At 44.5% G+C, this 16,157-nt stretch overlaps 2 protein-coding genes across 2 annotated transcripts; both read left to right on the forward strand.

The window, feature by feature from the left end:
* The first annotated feature begins 802 nt into the window (after positions 1-802).
* PRELID3B (PRELI domain containing 3B) lies at positions 803-10,600 on the forward strand. The gene is made up of 6 exons (XM_074317416.2): positions 803-984; positions 4,983-5,151; positions 6,360-6,449; positions 6,882-6,952; positions 7,075-7,177; positions 8,578-10,600. The coding sequence occupies exons 1-6, from the start codon at positions 953-955 to the stop codon at positions 8,695-8,697; spliced, it is 585 nt and encodes a 194-aa protein (XP_074173517.1). The 5' UTR covers positions 803-952; the 3' UTR covers positions 8,698-10,600.
* A 707-nt stretch (positions 10,601-11,307) lies between these two features.
* Positions 11,308-15,050, forward strand: ATP5F1E (ATP synthase F1 subunit epsilon). Its single transcript, XM_019757167.2, has 3 exons — positions 11,308-11,467; positions 13,305-13,431; positions 14,908-15,050. Exons 1-2 carry the CDS (start codon positions 11,436-11,438, stop codon positions 13,426-13,428), a joined length of 156 nt encoding a protein of 51 aa, XP_019612726.1. The 5' UTR covers positions 11,308-11,435; the 3' UTR covers positions 13,429-13,431; positions 14,908-15,050.
* The last annotated feature ends 1,107 nt before the right edge of the window (positions 15,051-16,157 follow it).

Raw genomic sequence — 16,157 nt, forward strand, 5'->3', positions numbered from 1 at the left:
GTTAATCAGAGATGATCTCTGAGTGGTGCTAAGAAAAACGCGACAGGATATTGTGATGGAGGAACGAAGCGTTGGAGCATCTTCTGAAGAAGGTTGACGAAGGCGGGCCTGGGGGGTGACATGTGAATTAAGACCCGTGTTGTAAACCCGGGGCTGTGAAGCTTTCCGTCTATCCGTCTGGCACTCGTGCTTCCTAACTGCACCCGCGTCGGGGCACTAGTCACACTGTCTGACGTTCGTTTCTCCTTGTCTGTCTGTCTCATCCCCACCCAGGGTCCTAATCTCCGGGAGGGCAGATGGTGTGAGCACAGAGTTGATGGGACGTCCCAAGCCTGGGTTGAGACAGGAGGTGACCGGTTGACTGGCTGGATGAACTCTGGAGCCCCCCAGTCTTGGCTGAGACAGGAGGTGGGGAGAATTTTCTAGGGGGGGGCCGTGAACACTGCTCAATGAGCACCGCGGGCACTGTCCCCGAAAGCCCGCTGACCGCACCCGTCAACAGGCCTCCCAACGCGAGGCGAGTACGGGCCGGGCGGGTTTGCACAGGCGCAGCGCACTGGTCCAATCCGTCCAGGAACCCGCTGGGCCTGACCCAAGTCGGCCCAAAGGTCAGCGGTCCCCGCGACACCCGAGAGGGGGCGGGCCGTCGGCCGCGTGCCGCGCCTGCGCAGCACAGCCGCGGCGCCGGCGTCCCCGAGAGCAGCTCCCGGAACTGCGCCGGCGCAGTGTGCCCGGCGCTAAAGGGCGGGGTTTCATTGCGCCGCGCGCAGGGCTGGGGCAAAACCCGGGCCGGGATAGGGCGTGGGGCAGTGCGTCGGGACGTCCTTCGCGTCGGGCCCGACGGCGCGTGCGCGCTGCGCGGCCGGCAGGGTGGCTGGGAGGCGGGGGGCCGCGGCCAGTGTGGCTTCTTTCCCACTTTGCGCTGCCCGGCATCGCGCAGGCCCCCGGCACCATGAAGATCTGGACTTCGGAGCACGTCTTTGAGTAAGTTCGGGGCGGGGGGCTGGGGTCACGGGGCAACTCGGGGGTGGGAGGGTGGGCCCGGCTGGAGTGCTGGTGAGGTCGAGGCGCCCCGCAGGAAGCTTCCCGACGTCGGGCCTACGGGGAGGGAGCTGGGCCTGAGCCCCAGGAGGTTCTGGGGGGCGCCCGGGGCGCTCTGGGCCCCAGGAATGGGCCCCAGGCGAAAGAGCCCCGACCTCCGGCCCTGGGGAAAGGCGGGGGCAGGCGGGCCGGCGGAGGCCGGACCCTGGCGGCCTGGCCCCTGGCGGCCTGGCCCCTGGCGAGGTGGGAGCGTCGCTCAGCACGAGGTGCTTGGCTGCCCTCGGGGGCGCATGAGGCCCCTCGTTTCCACTTCCGGCCTCCAAAACCCGTGGGACATGGACTCGAGGATCCCAGGAGGAGGGCGTGGGCCTTGTCAAGGCTCGTCGCCCGCCACCGTTTGGGTGGAGTTCCTTACCTCGGAATGTGAGTTTGATGAGCTCAGGCGCCCAGACGATGGAACCTTCCCGGCTGCTTGTTACCCTGAGGGCCAGAGCCTGGGAGTCGGGGTCCAAAGTTCAGTCGTGGCTCCGACACGCTGTGTGACCTTGGGGAACCCTTTTTCTGAGACGTGGTCCTGTCAGGGCCGGCCTGTGCACGAGGGGTTTGAGGCCCCGTGCAGTCACATCGCTGGGTTAGCAAGAAATGTTTAGTAACGGAGATGATGCCTTACCCCCACTGGTGGGAATTAAATGCCCTTCTGGTTCCATGATTCCACGTACAAAAGAGCCACATATATAAGCAGCTGTGTTTTTGCCTAGATAGTTATTCAGTTATCCCTAGTGATGCAGAATTTCTTCTTTGTGAGTGAGTGCGGGGTGGTGTCTCGTGAGACTGAAGAATGGAAGCAGGGACCAAGGAGAAGCAAAGTTTTAAAAAGAGGATAGTTTATTGAAAGCAAAGGGCTGAACTCCCGAGTGGAAGTGGGTCCCAAGTGGGGGTGCCCAGTGACTAAGGCAAACGCTCTTTCTTTTATAACTTCCCTTGCCTGCTTGGGGAAGGGGGCTGGCACCTTGTAATGGAATTAATCAGGTCTGTCCTGTTTGCCCATCCTGAAGGGATTAACCATATAACCCATTCCTATCTATCAGATCTGCTCCGTTTGTCTGGCCAAAAGTGATTTATGAGATAACTTATTAACCTCAAGTCTACTTCAGAGCCTGGAGTGTCAGGAAATGGCTATCTTTTGTTTACTCCACCAGGGACCTACTTCCCCGTCTGTCTAACAACCTGCTAACTAACCTGTCTCACTAGCACTCTGTATTTGACTGATTCGGCTTCTTCGCATTGATTTGAAATGTGTCTTTGTCCTAAGCACTGTTGTCATCTATATATTAATCCATTTCTGAGCTATCTGCTCAGTTTCACTGATCTTGCTATTGTAGCCACACTGTTTTAATTTTTATAGCTTTGTAGCGTGTTTTAGTTAACTATTTGATTTCTTTAAGCAGTGTTTCTGAGGGCAATTTTAAAAGATGTTGAAAACTTTTTACAGACTCAGTGAAACAGACACAGCCACGAGTCCACTGGATCCTGGAAAGTATAGAATGTTAGAATCAGAAGGGAGATTTCTTTTCTTCCTAGTTTATTGTTCCACGGGAAAGACCCAAATGCTGTAGTCTTTCTAATGATCTTTAACCTGGTCATTCTTCACTGCCCCATTTCAGCCCTTGGGATCGGGAATGGTTTCTTCCTTGCAGTCCTTTTCTGGATTTAAATGCTTCAAGAGTTCTTGGCCCTGTGTCTCCCTAGAACTTGCTTCTCCTGTCACCCCTAACACACTATGCCCTGGCTTGTCCTCTACCCCCACTCCCAGTCTTTCTCCCCTTTTTACTTTAACGTTTCCCTCTATTCTTCCCCTGTAGTGTAAGTGTTCCATGCGATTCTATCGTTAGCCTTCTTGTCTTGAGTTTCATCAGTGATTCTTCTCTTTTGCTCTCTCATTTTGTCCCAGACTTCCCTGAGATTTGATGAAAGCTCTAGGACCCTCCTCCCAGAAGACAGACATATTCAAATAAATGCTGTACATGTCCTGGGAGAAGAAGCCCTGATCCTGACTCTCCCCACATAATCAGGGCTTTTCCATCAAAGTCCCAGCTGATAGCTACACATTTATGCCACCCAAATCTGCACCTTGGGCTCTAGCATCTTGAACTTCAAATCCTTATTTTCAGGTCTTACCAGATAGCTCTACTCATATGTCCCGCAGGCTCTTCAACTCAGCATACCTGAAATTGAAGTCACAGTCTCCCCTCACAAGTCTTACACCATTTCCTTGTGTATCCCGTCTTAAGGATATTACTTTCAACATCTAAGTCATTATTCTGTGTCTTACCCATCTTTGCTTTTCCAACACTTCCTTCGAGGCCCAGCATATCGTTTGCATCCAGTTGAAGTCATTCATTGATTCCTTCAACAAATATGAATGCCCACTATGTGCCAGGCACTATTCTTTGGATTGGTTACATTTTGGTAAGAGAGTCAAGACATTGCTGCCACTTAAGTGGAGTTGACAGTGTCTCCCACCTCATTTTATAGGTGAAGACATTGGGTATGTCAGTAAGCTGCCCCCAGGTTCTCCAGACTGCCCTTTGGTGCTGTCTTTGAATGTCTTCCAGCGTGAGGTCTTGTCACATAATTACATTGGTACAGTTAAAATTAATGGTTGGAGGACGATTGTAATAGGCGTCCTTTGTCATGTTTGAGCCAGTTATGTTTCATAAAGCCGTCTCAGTGAAAGCCAAGTCAACATCGGTGTTTTCAGATTGGCTCAGAGAAGAGAGGATTAAATTGCAAATACTGCATAACCACCCTGAAGTCATACAATTACTAATTTTTTAGACGGGACGAGGGAAAGAGATAAGTGCAAGGAAGCCCGCTAACCCTGGTATGTGGCTAGATGGAAACAGGAAAGGGTGCATCTGATTTTCATTTTAGATAGTTACCTTAGTAACAATCAATGTTTGGCCTGTATCACTTCTACTTGTGGGGACTGTTTAGATTTAGAAAGTAGCTCCACTTATATACCTGCATTGATTGCCTGAGATTAAAAACAGAATGAGGTTCTTTTATATAATATTATAGCAAAAATGAAAACATTAAAAATAACGTCACTAGTTGTCCAGGGTCCTGGGAACTGAATGGTGTTGAGATTTTCCCTGTTGGCAGGAAGTAGCTGTCAGACTTAGTTCTCTGAAAAGTTAAGTTACCTTTCATACTCGGTGTAGTTCATAAGGGCTCTTTTGAAAAAGATGTCTGTTGTATAAGCATCTTACGCACATAAGTTGTGAAGTGAACAAATGTGCATCATATTTGAATCTCCCAGGCACGTTGCTTTTTCTAGAAGATAAAGATCCTGCAAGTTCCATGATATTGTTACCATTTCAATTCCTAGATGATAAGCAAATGCTTATTATATTAAGAATAGTAGAAAAATAGCACATTAGGAGCATCTTAAAAACATTTTATTCTGTTAGTGACCTTTTCAAAACAAATCAGAATCACTCCTTTGAGAAAAACAATGCATAAAGATTGGAGGGGCCACTGTTACTTATTACCTTAATATGAGAAAAACATTTTTAATACCATATTTAACTCAGTAATGCTGTGGATCTTTTTGTAGTTCCTGTAAGAATTTACAGTGCATGTAAGTTCTTTTACTTGTTACTTCTTTATAACAATAGAAATTTTAAGAAACTGTACTGGGGTACTCTGTAGGCTTCATGGATATTAATGGAACCGTATAGCCTGTGTCCTGGAAAAATACTGAAACCTACATGTGTTTAAAATATAGATAGAGCTCCCAGAATCATCTCGCAGTCAATGTTCCAGAAAATAATTGTCCCTAGATAAATTAATTAAACTGAACAATAATTTGATGGGTTATAAAGCTGGCTTAATTTATATGCATATTTTAAATGTTTGATTTTGGTTTATGTTGGCAGGCACCCATGGGAAACTGTTACAACAGCTGCAATGCAGAAATACCCAAACCCTATGAACCCAAGTGTGGTTGGAGTTGATGTATTGGACAGACATGTAGATCCTTCTGGAAAGTTGCACAGCCATAGACTTCTCAGCACAGAGTGGGGACTGCCTTCTATTGTTAAATCTGTAAGTGTGTCTCTATTCCTGTAGAAATGTGACTGCTGGAGAAAAGTTTTCTAAACCACATTATAATTTCAAATAGGTTGTGGGAGCTAGTTCCGAATGTCATTTCTGCATCAGTTCAAATTGTATTATAATAAACTTGAGTTATGAGTGTATAATGAATTAGAAATATTATTACAGTCTTCATGAAGGCACCCGATAAAACCTTCTGCAGGAAGCCAGCTAATGCTCTCAAATCTAAACGGAATTATTCTCCTCCTGCTTTGCCACCAGCTGGAGACCCATAGTAAAACTTGGGAGTCATGGTCTGTTAGTTGGTGGCCGTTAGCTCACAGTTGCTGCGGTCAGTGGCAGGTCGTGTACATTCAGTGAGGAGCAAATCCTTAGACTCTGCTGTTGCCATATTGGTTCCAAGCTCTGGCACTCCTCCCCATACATTCACAAACCGCATTCCATTCAGATACAAGCGAGCAGGCTTTAGTGAGTTGCTTTAATCAGCAAGAAACTGGAATGCCAGTTTATAATTGAGAGAACTCTGGTATGATAAGTGGACCCAGTTTTCAGTGAAAGAAGTTCTCTTTCTAGAAGGTAGGTCCACTCAAGAGAACTAAAGTACATATTTGTCAACAGCAAATGTCCTGATTGTTTCCTTTGTACAGACCGCTGCATCAGGTAGTGGGGACACAGAAATGAGCAAGACCAGGGGATTGGCTGGGGGTCAGCACCGGGGGAGTAATACTGCATGTGAGGTACTGTCTTTAGTGAGGTTCCTGCTTTTCTGCCAGGACAATGAAGCCACGACGCCCTGTCCCTTAGACTGCTCTAGGAACACCCCAACAGATACTTGCGCTCTCCTTTTTCTAGATGCCATGTGTCCCCCAAAGGTTCTGATGTCCGTATTTCAGGCTCACTGCTCCACAGTCACACGGTTTCAGCGTCCTGCCTTATATTGCAGTCCTTCTCAGTGGGTTGGTTGCCAGTTGCCTCTGGGCAGGGTTTCTTTCTGTGTCTGAATCTTATGTCATCTGTGGTGTGTGGATTCCTGTCACTCTCAAATGGGCCTCCTTCCTGACCTTTGTCTGATGCCTCATGTGTTTTATGAAATATTTTTGACGCAAGACATTAACACATTTTACTTTCAGATAAAATATTGATACACTTGTTAAGAAATCCTTCCTCCTCTGATTACTAATTCTGGATGTTTTATTTAGCTTATTGGTGCAGCAAGAACCAAAACATACGTGCAAGAACATTCTGTAGTTGATCCTGTAGAGAAAACAATGGAACTTAAATCCACTAATGTAAGTTTTGGCTCCCTTTTGTTTTTATTTTAAACTATTTGGCTTAAGTTTTTGTCTCCTCTGCAGTTGACCTACAGAGGAGTATAGCTGTCCATGGTGGCGTGGGAAAGCGAAACTGACATGCTGGATTGTCTGCCTGTTGGCAGCTTAGCCTCACTGCTCTAATGAGCCTGCTTATTATTTCTGGGGGACAGCACTCAATAAAATGAATTTGGGATGCTGTGCATATTATTACTATTGTAATACTTTTGTCAAATTTATTTTTTAATAAAAAGTAAGCAATGAATAGTGAAATTTAAGTTTCATTTACATAGTAACATCAAAGTGGTTTATTTGTTGTATATTTAGCTAGCAAGATTTTGGCTTATTAATTAGTTTGGAAATGTTTTTAACCTTGGTTTCCCAAATGATTTGATTTTTTTTATTCTATAGATTTCATTTACAAATATGGTTTCAGTAGATGAGAGACTTGTATACAAACCACATCCTCAGGACCCAGAAAAGTGAGTAAAAAATGTTTTAACAACCTTACTTTACAGGGTATTTTAATTTTTTTCAATCAAATATTTCCTTAAAAAGTGGAAGTTAGATCATTCTGAAGCTGTGTGAATTTGTTTTGTTCCAGAACCGTTTTGACTCAAGAAGCCATAATCACCGTGAAAGGAGTCAGTCTCAGTAGTTATCTCGAAGGACTGATGGCAAATACGATATCTTCAAATGCTAATAAAGTAAGTGCGGCTGTTCCTTCACTGCTCTTATTCCTGGGTTTGGTTTGTTGGAAGAGCTTAGTACTGAATGGGTGTTTGTCCTCATTAAGCTGACTCAGCCACAATGCAGTGAGACTCCATATAGACTGTTATTTGCACAGGCTGTGGGTTCCAGCACACCTGGGTTCACATCCAAGTTCTAATTTTTACCAGCCTTTCAACCTTGGGCGGTTAAGTTAACCTTCCTATGCCTCAGTTTACCATCTGAAGTGGAGATTAACTACCCATCTTATAGGGTTAGGCATGAAGAGTAAACAACAGAATGTACATGGCCCAGGGCCCAGCACATGGGAAGTGCTCGGTGATGTGTAGCTATGTTTCATTGTTTAAAGCACCAGTTCTCAACCTTTTTCATTATCATTTCCTGCCCGCCCCCACTTCCCAGATCCATTTGAGACATTTTTTTCCTAATCACTCTACCCCATGAAGTTATTTAACATGATAGATTGGATGGGTGGATGGATGGATGGATGGGCTTTGTACATAAAGAGGGCAATTTTTTCCATCACCACCCCCACCTAGCCCAATTGAGAACCCATGATTTAAACAAAGTAAGTTTAGAGAAAGAGATGCTTCGCGTACATCTTTGTAACGCCTTTAATATAATCATTTAGCTGTCAAAAGATACTCATACATGCCTTCTCTGTGCCAGGCAGAGTGCTAGGCTAGACTGGGTATGCAGCGGGGAAGAAAACAAATGTGGTCCCTGCCTTTGTGGAACTAACAGGAAGGTGACAATCACACAACATGTCGTTAGGAAAGGAAAAGTACAGAAGGGTCTGAGAGTATTTAATGAGTGTCAGTAAGTGACGTTTCTGTTAAGTGCTGAACGAGCCATGAGTTGGTTGCAAGGGGTGTGCAGGAAACATTCCAGGCAGTGGAGCTGCATGTGCAAAGGCCCTGAGACCGGAAGCACAAATGCTTCTTTTTCTTTTCCTCGAGGAACTGCATAGAGTGCCAGGAGAGAATGTTGAAGAAGTAGTCAGGGACCAGATCTTTCAGGGCCTTCTACAGGATTTTTGTTTAAAATACGGACATAAAAAGAAAAGGGTTTGACCTCACCCCCAAAAAGGGCACCACTCTAATCATGAAATAAGTAAAATATCATTATTGTCATTTAATTGTAGATTCTTTTGAGAACATCTTTTGCATTCAAAATAAAAATCAGTTGATAGATCAAGCCAGTTGCTCAAGTCATTTGATATTTGGTAAATAACATTAAGAAGGAAAAGCCAGGTCAAAAAATCATCCTGGTGAGGTTTAATTATGTTTGTAATGCTCCTGGTTACTCCTGGTGTGCCATTTGCTTGATACGTGCCTTTGCTCTCTTGGTAACAATAAACGTTTTGGATTTGTTTAAGGGCCGAGAAGCAATGGAATGGGTAATACATCAATTAAATGCTGAGATTGAAGAATTGACGGCTTCAGCAAGAGGGAGCATGAGGACACCGATGGCAGCGGCAGCATTTGTAGAGAAATGATGAATGTTGACATGCAGCACCCAGGACCCCGGGTCTCATTAGCTGGCAATATATTTATTTGTTATTTAAAGAGTACGACTATATTTTAGGTAGAATTTTTTTTTTTAGTAAACTGAAGAAAAGCTATGTGACTTGTTCAAAACAGAGAGGTGTAGGGTATCTAAATAAAAGGGCTCATCTAAAATTGTTAGTGTTTAAAATGACTGTCTGGCTTTGACGGTTCCATTATTTACGTGAAAAATTAATGATTTTTGAAAAGTACTTGGAAATTGGTTTTAGCATATTACAGCGCCTTAAGGTAGACTTTTAAAGCTTTTCATGCCTTGGCACTCTACCTGGCTTTGGACCAGCTGTAGAACAAAGCAGAGCGACCTCTTAAATGTACACAGTTGCCCTTTGCAGCAAACTTTAAGAGGGAACTCACTTTAAAAGGAGAAATTGTATAGTTTTAAAAGACATTGATTTGTATAAAATAACTTCCTCTGCTATAAACCACCATTAACAACCACACTTTTAATTTGGTACTTAATGACATTTTTGTACTGAAAAATATCACTAAGTACATAATGCCAATCAAAAAATATGACTTTATTGTATTAAAGAGTACCGTCTTGATTTGCCAAAGTTTTGTAACAAGTAAAAGTATTTCCTTCCTTGGATTTGTACTTTGTGACTTAGTATGCTGTATCGTGGGCTGGTTATGTTAACTGAAAAAAATAAAGTCATTACCGGAATTTTGCAGCACTCTAAACTTAAACAGAGAACAGCTGTTCACATCTTTTAGCATTTCACATTTGCCTAACTTATAAATTGCCATGTGTCAAAATCATGGTTCTGTAATTGCTAAAGCATGATATGTCAGGTTATTTGAATATAATTACTTTTTGAAGTAATTGTGACCACAAAACATCTTTTTTACATGAGGAGCTAGCTGTACATCACTTGAAATTACTCAAATGATGTCTTGCTCTGAAGCGTAAATCCCAGGTACTTAATGTTTTTAATAATATGGTGCCACTGCAGGGGCTGGGGGCGGTGAGGAAGAAGAATAGAGAGGAAAAGAGCATTGACCTAAACTAACCACTACATGAATTGCTGTGCAGCTTTTGTTCATGGGAAATCCTCATTTGGGGTGCCAAAGGGCAGCTGCACTCTGAAAAACCATCCAGTATTATATTTTGTTTCATATTTTGTAGCAGTCAATTATCCACCATAAATATTGAATACTTGCAGTTGTTGCAGATAGTGTTTTTGTTAAAAGGTGATTAGCTCTTTATTTTGCAATGCTTAATGTGATAAACTTCAGTCAGGTTTCCTATAAAAGAAACCAGGTAATATATGTACAGAAGTAGTACACCAAACTATTTAAAAGTTAGTGTTTTTCTACTTAAAATATTGTTTAGCAGAACACTTCTTAGGGCATTTGTAAAAGCAAGTTAAATTCAATAAGGTTTTTGATTATTTTTGGTAACCAGAGATGGTTTTTACAGTTGAAATATTTCAGCTAAACAAAACATTGCTAGATACTGATACTTAATAAAAAGGTGCCTTGTATAATTTCTGTAAATTATACTTGTTCAGAAAAAGGTGTAATGAATGCCTCAATGATAAAAAGATTTCTGAACAAATTTTATCCTGGCTTTTTTTTTTAACTCTGACCTAATACGATAAAATTCTCTAAATTGTTTTCCTGTGTATTTACCTGTTTTAGTAAAATAGCTGGTAGTTTATGGCTTTTACCTGTTAAAATAGAAATGTGCAGCAAGCAGATGCATTTGAGAGGATTAAACTGGCAAGTATTCAAAGATGAGACTCTGGGACGATGGAGCATTTATCCTATTTAATATTAAAAGTGGAAATCATGAATTAAGAACGTTTAATAAAAATCTTTATTTTTACTGTTTTTCCTGTAATTTTTTTAAAATGTGAAGAAGAGCAAAATGATTTTTTTTTCATCCTAAGAATACACTTAATTGCCTCTATAAACGGGCTCTGCGCTGCAAGGTTGAGCCTCCTCCAAACTGGACGCGCAGAGACTAGGGTTTTCGATGTCGCTGTGGAATCTCACGCCTCCAACCCTTTTTTCCTCCGATTTTTATTCCCACTCCTTGTCCAGTCATTTGCCTCCGGTCTTGGCGCACTTGACGGGTTGCTGTAAACCCTGGTAAATGTCCGGGGAGCCTGCATGCTTTGTCCAGATTCACTTGTTCACTGCAATTCAGAGGTGGAGGCACCCAGGTGTTTTCACTGCCAACGACGAGACGCAGCCCTCGGTCCGCAGATGGGCCGTCTGGCCGGGACCCCAGGGTGGGGTGCGCCAACACCGGCCTCGGACCTGGCTCCGCGTCTCGCGCCCCCGAAAGCACGCGGCCTCGGGTTCCCTGCAGCTCCCCACTTGCCCCGTCCGCCCCGCCGGGGTACTACGGAAGCCCGCGGGACACACACTCGGGCTCTCGCCAAGCCAATCGGTAGGCGCGGCCGGCCGGCCGGCCTGGGGATTGGCACCGCGGCCCGGGCCGCGCGCCCCTATTGGCTGCCGGAGCCGGGGATTCCACGGCAGAGCAGCAGGGGCTGTTCGAGAGGGCCGGGCGGGGCAAGCGGCGGTGGGATTGGCAGGTCCGAAGCCCCGCCCCTTCCGTTTCTCAGGCCTGACCTTCCGGCCGCTGGGTCGTGCGCTGAACCGACATTGACGCGTCCTCGCGATTCGACTCGACCAGCCAGCCCACTCTCGTGACATCATGGTGGCGTACTGGCGACAGGCTGGACTCAGGTAGGCCCGGGCGTCGGGAGGGGTGGGCAGAGAGCGCGCGGGGAAGGCCGTCGCGGCCCGAGGTCGGAGGTCACGCGGAGCGCGGCGGGGGTCCGGCCGGCGAGTGCGCCGTGAGTGGGCGACCCTGCGCGCGTCCGAGGCTGGGCCAGGGTCGCAGCTTCGAGGTGCAGGCGCGCGTCGTGTGTGCCCGAGCACCTGCCCTGGCCTGCCTCCGGGTGCACTGAGCGCCTGGCGCGCCACCGTGACCGCCTGTGGCAGCTGTGATGCTTTCTCAGACACAAGTCCCTCTGTGCAGGGTGTTTGGCCTTTTGAATTAGACTCAGTTTCTGTTGTAAAAGGGATGTGGTTCCATAAAACTTGGGACCCAGAGGACTGGGGAGCGTTCTCTCGGTGGAAACCACTCCCAGCATCTCTGATCTCGCTTTCCAGCATCAAAGTGGGGCCTTGTGTAATGGTGCACACTTTTTAAAAAATTGTCATTTTAAATTAACTCCTGTTGCTCTCAGGTTTCCTTATCGGTAAAACGGGTGAAAGCCCTTGGTAACCTGTAGGGAACTCTGCGCACAGGTGAGTGGTGGCTCCTGGGAAGTTCAAACATGGAACCCATTTGAAGATACACCATGTAGTGTAAGGGGAGACCGTCGGTCTAGGTTATCTACACCTGATTTCTTCACCTGTGCAACCAGTGGAGTGTCGTACCTTGCTCCAGGTGACACACTTTATTATTTAATTGGACAAAGTAGCACCTTCTAGCGCTGGCATTCTTGGGTCTAGGCCTGTGAGACTACTGAGCATCCCAAGAGTTTTCTGACTTGTGAGGTCAAGCAAAGTTTCGTAGCATTGGAAGGCTTATTGTTCCAGTGATGGGTACCATTTATTAAGCACCTACTATGTGAGGAATGTGGTGATTCATGCTTTTCACCCGTAGTCTCTCCTCCTGCCACCCACCGGTGGGGCAAGTATAATTATCCTTCTATTTTATTCTATTGTTTCTCTGGGTGAATAAACTAGCTGAAAAGATTGAACAGCCTGAAGGTCAGCCAATTAGTAAGAGTGGAAGCAGGCATGGGAACGCCTACCTTTTAGCCAAATAATAAATAAAAACCGAATCTGAAACATGACAAAATAGACAGCAGCACCCTCCCCTCCCTTCCTGTTTTCAAAAAGTGTTAAAAGTGAGCTGACATCTTTTGGATAATATGTTGATGGGAGTCCATCTACTAAACAGGAAGCAGACTGTTAGATATTTTGCTGTAATTGATGATGTTCTCTAAGGACTTTTCAGTTAAATTTGGAAACCTTGATTGGGAAGTATTTTTGATGGCAGACTTGTGAAACAGAATCCAGTATTCTCAGGAAAACCTTTCAATAATTAACCAGAGGAAGAACTTTTGATTCAAAATAGTTGTTTTCTCTTTTAATTATATATACTTCACCTTGTAAGAATAATATAAGAAAAAATTTCAAGTAGAGAATTGGAGGAAAGAAATCACTCATGTTACAGATTCCATTAACATTTTGGTCGATTTCCTGTGCTGTGGGATTTTTAAAAATATGCATCTTTTAAATTAATGTGTATTAAAGAGGGAAAACAGTACAAAGTAGAAAAACTAAAGATCACGCATCCTAACACTAGTTAAGACTGGTACATTTCTTTCTAGTCTTTTTTGTTTGTTTCTATAGATTCCTTTTGGTATCCTTTTGGTCATTTTTAAATCCACTTTTATAATAATGTACAATCAAACCAAAATTAAAAGTATAGGAAGAAACAAGAGGATCACAACCAGTCTGGCTGGATCATAGATAATTAACTTTCTGTTCTCTCATTTTCTCCCAGCTACATCCGATACTCCCAGATCTGCGCAAAAGCAGTGAGAGATGCTCTGAAAACAGAATTCAAAGCAAATGCCGAAAAGACTTCTGGCAGCAGTGTAAAAATTGTGAAAGTGAAAAAGGAATAATCTGTAAGTTCTGATTTATTTGGAAGACTTGCATCTTAAATTGTTAGAGTACTTTAAAAAAATCAAAGTAATTTTACTTTGTTTTGAGTTGTATCCTTTTTTTTTGGTCAGTCCGGATGTGGAGAAGTTAGGTAGTGGGATAGTAATTGAAAGCACACAGGTTATAAAGTCGGGTGGCATAACAGAAGAGTGATGTTTTGGGCCCTGACTAGCAGAAGTAATTGGCACATTGATTTTCAGCTCACTTAGCAATGCTTAGGAAAAGAGGCCTTCTTATTTTAATTAAACCTGTTTCATTTGCACAAAATCAAATAATGGGAGGATAAACTCCCCACTTTTGTCATTGTTATTGGAGTTATTAATACATAACAGTTCCAGAGCATGAAAAATCACAGCTCTTTGTATTTTGATTTCCCCCCCATCTGCGAGCGTTCTCACAAATCGCTGCCTGAACGGAAGAGCTGCAGATGCTGCACGGGCCCTGCTGTCCCATGAAGCCGGATAACCTGCAAGGCCCTGCCGTGAGCCCTGTTGTGCTCAATGTGTTGTGCCTGCAGAGGGTTTGGTTCATTTCCCTTCTCCAGAAGTGCTGGCAATGTCATGTTGCAGCCTACACAGGAAAAGACAGTTTTGTTCAGGCTTTTGTGCACCAAACTGCTGAAGTGATTTGATCTCTAAACCACTTTCTTGACTTTGTCATTTCGAAGACAAGCAAGGCAAATTTCCAGAGATGTTTTTCAGGTTTGATTTTCTTGTTTTGCTTTTTAAAAAGCTTCAGACCCGCGGTAGCAGGGAAACGTGATAAATATGAATCCTTTGGCAGCTCGTGGGTATGAGCAATTCTACTTGTTGGAACTGTCTACCCTAAGCACTTTTCATTTTCGTTTTGAATTAGTAAATATTTTATTACAAGTCTGGAGATGCAGTGTTTTGAATTTAGCCCTTTTTCTAGGGGCCCTCTGTCTAATCTCATAATTCTGAGTAATGAGACCTGGTTTTATGCTGGGCAGTTTTGTTTTTAAAGTGAATTAACAGAAAATCACTTAGCCTTTCTCTGCAGCATAGTTGAGCCAAACTGCATGTAACTCCCTTGACCTTGTGATATCCTTGGGGTCAGAAAGTCGTGCCCAGCTCCCTTAAACAAAGCATTGACCACTCTCCATATGTCCTTCAGGGGAGTCGGTCCCACCCCACAGCACAGGGGGATTTTAGTGTCTTTTCAAGGCAGAGCAGGTTGTTTATTGGTAGGAGAATTTGGGTTTTACTTAGCAGGAAGTACGTGCCTGTTCGGCTGAGGCTCTGCGCGTGAACCAGCACTTTTTTTACAGCCAAGACCAAAGTTCATCAACCAGCCGTGTGAGTGGAAGCCACAGTTAGCTTATACAGTTCAGTACAAGGAAGTCACTTCCCCCATTCAGGTGGGATTTTTAAGAAAACACAAAGGACCAGCAACTTTTGCTTTTTCTTTTTTCCTCCTAGGCCCTGACTAAAGCTTGAAATGCTACAAGTTGAAGATGTACGGGCAAATGTTACGGCAGATTGAAAACGATCTCACTTCATGGGGAAGAAAATACCTGTCTTGTTCATAGATTGACAGTGTCAATAAAGTGCAGTATGGTTTACTCATGCTGTTGGGTTTTGGTTTCCGTCGGACTTTTTCCTTTTCTTTATGGGAACTGTGTGCACAGCTGCAGGGTTATGACTATGTGAACCGAGATTTTGTGAGATTAATTGATGAAATTAGACTGTGTCATTGAGGCTCTCGTCCCTTATCTTTGAATTGCGGAAGCCACGTCAGAGTAATGGATGGGTCCTTAACCCACCGGCCTCGTCCTTTGGTGCAGGTGGCACTGCCTAGGTAATACTGCTTGGCCAGTGGCCTAAATGAAAATAATAACTGAAACCCTGCATGAGAAGAAAAACTAGGAAATGGTAGCAGTCAGTTTTTATTATGCACTTACAACCTATGGAGAAGAGCTATCACTGGTGGAATTTCAGCACAAAGGGCTTTTCACATTGTTTTATAAATGACTCTGTGGGCTGGGAGTCTTTCTCTTAGGAAATGAGGCAAAGCTATTCAGTCACCAGGTCGATGGCCGAGCTGCAGTCAAAACCTAAGATTCTTGCCTGCAGCCTCGGGCATGGTGATTACAAGTTAGGTGTTTGCAATGTGATTCGTCGTTCATTAAATATTTACCGGTGAAGAATTGTTGGAAGTGTTTTGTTTTCATCTTTCTTTGAAACTTGGCTGAGTAAAACTCCACTGCAAAGTTAACTGTTTGATTTTAACTGTTTTTGAAGAATGGAGAAATAAATTTGAACAGGGCATTTTGAAACACTGTTGAGTTTGTGCACCAGGGCCACTTTTCAGCCTGGTGCTGGAGCTAGCAGTAATTCATCAGGGAAGGAGCCTGAGAAAATGTCCTTGTTGTCAGCTCCTGGTGGTGACTTCCAGGACACTTGACATGTAGGTTTGATTTCATTCTCAGCACAGGGCTTACAAGGAGAAGTGACACGGCTCAGCTCTGCACCAGCCCACAGCCTGCGAGCTTGAGTCCTTTGCCTCGGGGCTGTTGTCCTGCTAGTTTGAAGTCGAGACACCTGAGTTGTCAGTGCTTCCTCCCGAGGTGAAGGTACTAGGAAGCACCTTTCACACAGACAGGACTAAACGGGCCTTTGTGCTGCCAGACAAATAAAGTAACTGATAGGCAAAGGGCGAACTGACTTCC

The sequence above is a fragment of the Rhinolophus sinicus genome, chromosome 13 (genome assembly GCF_057876585.1).
Source record: "Rhinolophus sinicus isolate RSI-liver-muscle chromosome 13, RSI-T2T, whole genome shotgun sequence".
Classification (NCBI taxonomy): Eukaryota; Metazoa; Chordata; class Mammalia; order Chiroptera; family Rhinolophidae; genus Rhinolophus; species Rhinolophus sinicus.